Below are 8,641 nucleotides of genomic sequence, written 5' to 3'. Positions count from 1 at the left end.
TGAGGAATCCACTGCAAAGTCTTCCTTTCCAACACCTCAAGAGCTCAAAACACCGGAACTTGAACCTCAATCAGCCAAATTTGATCGAAGCAAACAGAAGAGAGAAAGATTCTCTAAAGATCCAGGGTCATCCCATGCCAAAAGAAAAGTTGATTTTGTTGAGTGATTCCACAAATTGGCTTTTGTTTTGTTCATTTTGTCCATATGAACACATCCTTTTTGGGACTATATTCTGTACTTAAATTCAGTATCAACAATTTGATATTCAACTGTTAAACCTTGTTTTGTGTTGCGAACAATATGTTGACCATTTTTGTGAAGAAGTCAAGACGAAATTTAGCAGAATATACTGATTACATTATTGGAGAAATCCTTTTCAGCTTAACAAACTTGCCCTTGCAAGTGGCTCAAATACAACTTTTTTTGGGGGAAGACATGTGATGCATGAGGTTACACTCTCCATCCTTGTACTGACAACAATATCATCTACTTTGAATCTATATTCAGGTGATGTTTCATCCAGAAACTCAAGCGACTCTCTTACATGTTGTAGTCTCCAGTTTGATGTTACAATAAGGTTCCTAGGATCTATGAATGGATGGACTATGATGTTAAATTCAAACTCTAGACAATTCTCTTCAGAATCCAAAGGGACCCAACTACCAAGCTTGCTTTTCCATCTCCTATAGTCATAGCCCAAAACTAGGGATTGACGACATAGCTGGTATGAGATAGACATAGAATTTGGGCTTACTCTACAACTGATATTGTGGCCAATATGAAAAGTTTCCTTGGTACTCCATCCTTCTCCAAGTACAGTGTCCAAATCAGTCGTAGATAGTCTTCTATTAAGCCACATCGTTCTTGTCCTCTCCAATTCCATTGTATTGAAACATGCCACAAAGACATGTATAGGCAAGAACCATTGAATTTTTATCCTTCTTGAAATCCTTCCAGGAGACATAGCTTTAAGAATATCATCTTCGATTTTGGATTTGAAGCTTGTTATGGTATTTGGATCAGGAACTTCCCATTCGAGTGACATTAATGTGGGAATAGGTATGTCATATAATTCTCCATGAACACCTTCTCTTGATGGAACCCTGTATTCTGCAAAATACACAAATATATCCACTGATTTGTAAAATGAAGGTGGTTTGTCTGCATACATTACATCTGCAATCCCCTTGTGAATTGCTTTGAATGTGCCATTTAAGCTCTCAACAGGCTGCCACTCCACAGCTGTTGATGGAAAGATAACTGAAATTAAACAAACAACAAATATATCAGAAGGAGAAATATTGTGTTGTATCAAATAGATAAAGTTTTGTTAAATTACAGTAAGAATGGAGAATTGGATGTTCATCCAAGTTCAACACCATGTCTTTGGCCATGTAGACATGTTGAACTTTTGCAAGCCAGCCATTGTCGGTCACTTTGAAGGCAAGAACACGACCTTTCCAATGGGATTTCACTTCATTTCGCTTGGTTCTTTTCACCCTGTGGGCACCTTTGCAAGAGGGAAGCATTGTTACCCAATCATTCACACGAAAAGACATGGGTTTTCAAACACCATCCTCTCTGGTGTTATGAAAATCACAAGAAGTTATATTATGAGAAGGACGACGTGAGGACGCCATAGAAGCTCACAGATGAGAGAAAAATAGTGAGTCTTTTGAAAATGCAAAGAAAGGAGAATAAGCCATATGCCAAAATGGAGGGAAGGTGGAAAAGGGAATGAGCCATACCAAAATGGAGGGAAGGTGGAAAGTAGACGTTTGAAAAAATTTGGTGATTTGTCATTAATAGCGTTGTTTTCAGAGCCTGAAAAGAGAAGATTTCGTATCTTCCTGCTTGATTTTTTGAAATATAAAATGGAACAAGATGTCACTATTTTGGACCCAAACTTTAATGTTAGCCATCGTAAACGTCTAAATTAAGCCGTTTTAGCCGTTTGCCACTAAAATAGAACCGTTAAGAAGACATTTAGAGGAGACAAGAATGCCATACTTTTATATACGTGTCAATTCACAATTGGACAATTTCTTAATCCTTAGATTAACAAACAGCCCTTTTCTAGCCGTTTTTGGCCCTAATGGCTCACTCGAAAGGAGCAAGCCACACATAGTACTAATTAGGGAGCTTTATAATCTTGGTGGAACATCCATGGCACTAATAACAGTAGATCTCTACCTTGATAAACATTGGAAACATAACACATAACTTTTACCCCTAAGCCCTATTACGGTGCTACAACTAAGTTGATAGCTCTTTGCTTGATAATGTAGTCACCTTGCTTGATAATGTAGTCACCTTACTTCACATAAAATGCTAGAATAATACTATGAGATCACCCTAGAGGAGCACAGTGGCATGCTCTCTGGCTCACCAGAAATTGCCACCATCTTTATGGATTGAGAAGCTAGCGAGAGTTCAATAAGTTAGGGGGGCTGAGGGAGGTAGCCCAACACTCTGCACTACGGGAATTCAAAGCTAATGTGAAAACCTGACTACCACACCAAGGAAATAATCAAGCCAAGGGAAAAGATGAACAAGGTTCTGTGCTAGCTCCTCATGAATATGTTGGTACCACCCGACCTTAAATTTGACATTGTGCAAACCTATAGGAGGGAGGAGAAGAAGGTAGCATTTTGGCACCAAAATAGAAGAGATGTTGTAGAATGATAATTTATCTTGCATGACTAACATTTTTAACAATAGTGAGAAATATCGTGTCAATACTATAATGAAAAAACGCACTGCAAGAAAGATTGCCAATACCATAGATGTAAGAGATGTCATGAGAAAGGGCACAACCAAAGATATTATTTGTTGGAAATATTAGATGTGTATGTAATAGTCACCAAGACCATTCACAAAGCTATCACAAAGCATGAGCTTAGAAAGGTTAATAAATTAAAGAAGGAACTAAAGAATTTCTCAATTCCTAAAGAAAACAAGGCACTAGCATCTACAATATAATAGGAGGAACCATGAGTCATATTCAAGCATTATTATAAAATAAGGCACTGGCATCTATTGTATAATAGAAGGAACCATGAGCTTAGGAATCTTGATAAAGTAAAGAAGGAATTGAAGAATTTATCAATTCCTAAAGAAAACAAGGCACTGGCATCTACAGTATAATAGGAGCAATCATTATACCATGATTCATATTCAAGCATTATTAGAATAGAAGAACTACAAAATAATGTGGAAAGACTCCTAGAAATAGCAAAAAAGATAGAAGCATATGCAGTATACTATGAGTCAAATTCAAGCATTATCAGAATAGAAGAACTACAAAAAAATATGGAAAGACTCCTAGCAATAGCAAAAAATTGTCAGCATGGAATCGAATGAGGAATCAGATGAGGAGTTAGATGAGCAAGAACACTACTATGAAGAAGAAGACGAAGATAATGATGAAGATGATTCTACATTGCAATAAAACAGGATGATAAGAAGAGCAAAGCATCACCAGAAACAAACCACACAAGACCGACATGAACATCAAGAAGCAAGAAGAGGCCTCAAAAGTTCCAAATCTGCCTATAGTTAGAAGAGTTATTCCAAACTAACATAACCAAGAAATGTTCCAAACCAACATAACCAAGAAATGAACTAAGAGGAAGTGAATTAGAATGTGACAAGAGTTGAGGCGATCCGTGAGGAGAAAAAGGGATAAAAGACACATGAACATCCCTCATATGCACCTAACTCTAAGTTAGACAAGTCTTAGATTCGGGTTTTTGATAATGGAGTTATGTAGCACCAACAAATAGTGTAAATGAAGGATCAGATTCACCATAGACTAGACTAAGAAGATTAGACTAGTGCCTCAAAAGAAAGAATGGATGCAACCATATCTTATGGAATAAGAATGCAAGATTATCCAAGTAATTTGAACCAATCAAATGATTCTTTTAAAATGATGCAAAAAGAATGCAAAGTGTTAGACCTAGGAGGAGTCATACCTGACATGCCAAAGTCCACCTCAACAAAATCACAAAACAAAGAATCCACTAAATCTGCATAAATAACAAAAATGTAGAGCATGCATAGAAAATAATGCCATCTACGATGAATACTCCATGGTGGTTCACGACAACTCGACCATATTATCCAACTATATATGATGACCAACCAACTCAGGGTACCAGCTATTGGCCAAAACTTTATGTACACAGGCTAACAAAGAAACTTTCCCTACAACAGTTATTAGCGATGGCTCTTTAGGTCCGACCACATTGATCTAGACATTCTATCTACTCTCACATAAGCCCCACTCATATTTGGAGGCGTATTTTAATGGCTTAAACTCATGCTTTTCAATGACATATGCTCTTGAAGCCAACCTCAACATACAAACTACACAATTATCACTTGTATGATTTAAAATGGTATGCCTTGTATTTTTGGGGCCACATTTTGATGTACACGTACAACCATTCTAGGGGAGGATAGGTGCTAGCATAGGAAAGACACATACACAAAAACCTAGGAACAAATAATCACCTAAGAGATGCTCATTCAAGAACCTAGGAGGTCATGCTCATGATGAGGAGTAATGTAATATAAGCAGTTATGATATGGCAAGTTAGAATAGGCATTATAAAGTGCACCACTTACCACCTTAGGATTCGGCTATAAAAGCCTCCTTGTATGCCTCCTTGTTGTATACCAGAGATTGAGGGTGGATAGTAGACTAGATACATTAACTAAATGGATGGTTAACATGTTACAAACTAGAGGCTAACTAAATATACAATGTTGTTGCACTTACATGTGTGTTTTTGCAACAAATATTCGACATGATGTGTTTATTTAGTTCTTTTAGGACTTTATCTACATGTATAATCAGAAAACCGCCTCTATATGTGTGCTAACCCACCTGTGCGTGTTGATGGCTATCAATTAGCCAACTCTCCTTTGTTGTTTGTTGTGGCTTCAAACCTTCTTTAAGATTTTTATTTAGGTGGGAAGGAGGGTCAAATTACTAGCCTTTAGATTGCTAATCATGAGCAACAGATTATTTAGTACCTTGCAGTTGATTATTCATTGCCTCACAAATGATTCTCTTCTTTTTTTGGAGGCCCAATGATGACAATATATTCGATCTTCGTACATCTTAGTACAATGCTTTGCTAACGTAACATCTTCAAATCCAAGATCACCAATCTCTCTAAGGATGATAACTTTGATCTGACAAGGTCGATTTATGAGGTGGTTAATAGAGGACATATCTATGGGAACTTAGGCTGCCCCATTGGGGCTAAATACACTAATAGGAAAGCAGTGGATCACCAATCTCTTTGAGGATAAGGATGATATCTTTGATCTAACAAGGTGGGTTAGGAGGTGGTTAATAGACCATAGATCTTTAGGCAATTAGGCTTCACCATTGGGGTTAACTGTACTAATGGACATGTTAATAGACAAGATCAACAATAAGTTGAAGAGGTGGGATTATATTCTTCTCCCCTTCTATTTAAGATGGATTATAGTTAACTTTGCATTGCATGCCTATGTTCACTTCTATACCCATTTTGTATCTTTGTCATGACTCTAGTGACCACTTTTGTAAAGTGCAATGGTGGTGTTGTTGTCTCAACCTTCTCATGACTTGTGAAACTAATTGGGCATAGCCAATCGGAGGTTAGTAATTTTTGTAGGTCATTGTTGCTCTCACTCATTGCCTTTACTTGTGAAACTAATTGGGCACATACCCTTTGCCTGTGAGGCGTAAGATTCTTGGGATTTCTATCCGGCCTCACATGGTGCCCTCAAGGTATGCTTGGGTGTCCTGGATTCTTTGCCTCTATATGGGAGCACCTTGAGGTGGAGTAATGTGGCCCGACCTCTCCTACCTACGTTTAGATACAAGACGGCTTGTGGGCAAGGGATCCCGCGCCTCAGATACCCATAAGTCTCTTCTCTCATCACTCTTGTGATCCCCATTGTAATTCCGTCGCTTGTCGGCATTGAATCAATATAATATTTTGGGTTGGAAGCCCACATTTGGCTTGATACAGTTTTCTACTACAGCTTGCATGTTTTTTGTCATATCTCCTTCATCCGGTGTCCGTTTTCGAAGTTCCAGTACTCAAAACGATCGGCTCGTCGTCTTAGAGACGAATTATAGGTCTTTGTGTGCAGCATTCAGCAAGTACTCTCTGTTTTCAGTTTTGTACTGGATTTTTCTGGTCCCGAGCGGGAACTCGGACCCGGAGCACGTCCCAAGATCACCGGTCCGTGACATTGCTTATCAAAGGTTATTAAACTGATGTAGAGAGAGAGAGAGAGAGAGAGAGAGTTTTCAAGGGTAATGTAAAGGGTATGGCTAGAAGGTGGTTGGATGGGGGGTTGATCCTATCCTTATCCATTGACATTTCTGTCCACACACAAATATCCCCGTCGTCGTGCTATTATCTGCTCTGTCTGCTGCTTTTCTAACTGGTCGAGACTGTAGACGGAGTGTTTGTGACCCCCGACTTCTGCTGCGATGGCAACCCCTGTCGCCATGGCAGGCATTGTGTCTTCAACAACCCCTGCCCTGAACACCTCCTCCTCTCCTGCATCTTCTAAGGTGTCTTCATTCAAGCCCGCGGTGCTTCCCATCCGCGCTAACTTGCAGCAGGCCGAGCAATCTGCCTCCACCTCCCGCCGCGCTTTGCTGAGCATTCTGGCTGCCACTGCGCCCGCAATTCTCTTGGCCAAGGAGGCATTCGCCGCCGCGAGCAGCATCAAGGTCGAAGGCCCTCCTCCTCCGTCCGGCGGCCTGCGTAAGCTTCCTAGTTCCGTCGATTTTCAATCACTAGAGGTGTGGTGGGGGTAGGCGTCAGTGATGTGTGTTGGATCGAACAGGCATGCCCAGGATGTAGGTACAGGGTATGTACTAACATGGATCGTTGTGTTGTGTGTAGCTGGGACTGAGAATGCCGATCAGGCCCGAGACACAGATCTCCCATTGAAAGAACGCTTCTATCTGCAGGCTCTGCCCCCTGCGGAGGCTGCTGCCAGAGCTAAGGACTCCGCCAAGGACATCGTTGCAGTTAAAGCCCTCATAGACAAGAAGGCATGGCCCTATGTCCAGAATGATCTCCGCCTCAAGGCTTCTTACCTCCGCTTCGACCTCAACACCGTCATTGCCTCCAAGAGCAAGGAAGAGAAGAAGGCTCTCAAACCCCTTGTCTCCAAGCTTTTCGACGACATCAACAATGTAAAACCCTCGCTTTGTTGGATATTTCCTCGCCATGCTTCTCACCTCTTATGCACTTTGCTTTTCCACAAATTTCTGTGAATCTACTGTACATTTTTCTCTTCTTAACGTATGCTCGCTCTGTGTGCGTGGTTTGCAGCTCGACTATGCCGCCCGGAGCAAAAGTGTGCCTAAGGCTGAGAAGTTTTACGCCATCGCTGTCTCCTCCCTAAATGATGTATTAGCCAAGCTCGGTTAACTGGGATGAGAATACACCTCCGAGATAGTATCAACCTCCCTTTGTACTATTCCAACTGTGCCTTGAATGTAATGTCACTTTTTATTGGTTTGTGGGGTTTATTGTGCTTAATCAATTCTTCTGAGGAGATGTATGTGTAGGTTGTTTCAAGTTAAGCTTGTTTTGTAGTTGGGATGACATCTCAATGGTAATCGGTGTTCCATAATAAATTGTAGTAGGGCAATCCCTTGAACTGATGAATTGTGTCCTCTTTACAAGACCCAATTCTGTAATCCCATCAATTGATGAATTGTGTCTTAAGTAACACTACATTGAAGCCACTGAAGTTTTTGCAACTCAAGTGGAACAAGAGGAGAGAGAACAGTAGAAAGGGGTGCTCAGCACGTGCAGATACACGAGTGAACATGGGCATTCGTCAAGGTGGGAAAGGGTAAAGCCGTGATGGCAGCAGGCAATAGCAACAGAAGTAACATATTGTCAACCCAACAAAATGATACTGCGAAAGTGTTTTAACAAGGCTCTGTATCTGCAGCAAAATGTTCCTTGATCATCTAGCCTGGATGAGAAGAAAATGGTGGATGTCAATGTAAGGTAGGCGTGTCATTCCTATCATTCTTGTAGCCCATGGCCTATCATACCCCCCTTATAAGTCTTACATGCTTCTGAGCAGCCATTTGACTTCTTCAAATGGCTGGGAAAAACATGCATAGCTGGCATGGAATGACCTGCGTGATTTCAGATTGTTTCTCGTCACATTGTGCGTACTGATGTTTTCTCACTCAAAATTACCTTCTTGAATACATTCTCTCTTAAGTGTGCAGCTTGCCATTCTGCGTGATTTTAGAGAAGCGCTCAGGATTAATTTTTTACTGCACTTGATCGGTTTTGCTTTGTTATCGAGACAGGTTTATGCTCCCTGCAACCACTTAATGGCTCTCTTAGATGCTTTATGTACCCAGACCAATTGTGTTGTTGAATTTTGGACATTTTTTCTGCATGCTTGTAAACCACAGCTTCTTGGGCCATATACTGTGAACCTGCCTGTAAGTGAGTCTTATCACATATATTTGGGCTATTGTCTGCTGCTTGCATGTACCCACATCAGTTAAAAAAGTTCATACGAGTCCTTAGTCTGAATAGGCTATGTGAAAATTCTATAATCTCAAATGTCATGCTGCAAA

The 8,641-nt window shown here is 40.4% G+C and overlaps 1 protein-coding gene across 1 annotated transcript; it reads left to right on the top strand.

Annotated features, from left to right (window-relative positions):
* The first annotated feature begins 6,415 nt into the window (after nt 1–6,415).
* LOC147619798 (oxygen-evolving enhancer protein 3-2, chloroplastic-like) lies at nt 6,416–7,550 on the top strand. Its single transcript, XM_086825635.1, has 3 exons — nt 6,416–6,785; nt 6,927–7,222; nt 7,362–7,550. The coding sequence occupies exons 1-3, from the start codon at nt 6,506–6,508 to the stop codon at nt 7,458–7,460; spliced, it is 675 nt and encodes a 224-aa protein (XP_086681761.1). The 5' UTR covers nt 6,416–6,505; the 3' UTR covers nt 7,461–7,550.
* Nucleotides 7,551–8,641: the final 1,091 nt, after the last annotated feature.

This window comes from Cibotium barometz, chromosome 32, assembly GCF_041138505.1.
Source record: "Cibotium barometz isolate CiBa-2024 chromosome 32, ASM4113850v1, whole genome shotgun sequence".
Classification (NCBI taxonomy): domain Eukaryota; kingdom Viridiplantae; phylum Streptophyta; class Polypodiopsida; order Cyatheales; family Cibotiaceae; genus Cibotium; species Cibotium barometz.
The sequence above is the reverse complement of the archived record's forward strand: the minus strand, read 5'-3'. Positions and strand labels throughout refer to the sequence as shown.

What these genes read in the sequence shown, in the direction of transcription:
- LOC147619798 (XM_086825635.1), top strand. Translation starts at nt 6,506, where the DNA reads ATGGCAACCCCTGTCGCCATGGCAGGCATTGTGTCTTCAACAACCCCT. An exon ending in TCCTCCGTCCGGCGGCCTGC is followed by an intron (nt 6,786 to 6,926) that starts GTAAGCTTCCTA and finishes TGTTGTGTGTAG; the next exon opens with CTGGGACTGAGAATGCCGAT. An exon ending in TTTTCGACGACATCAACAAT is followed by an intron (nt 7,223 to 7,361) that starts GTAAAACCCTCG and finishes CGTGGTTTGCAG; the next exon opens with CTCGACTATGCCGCCCGGAG.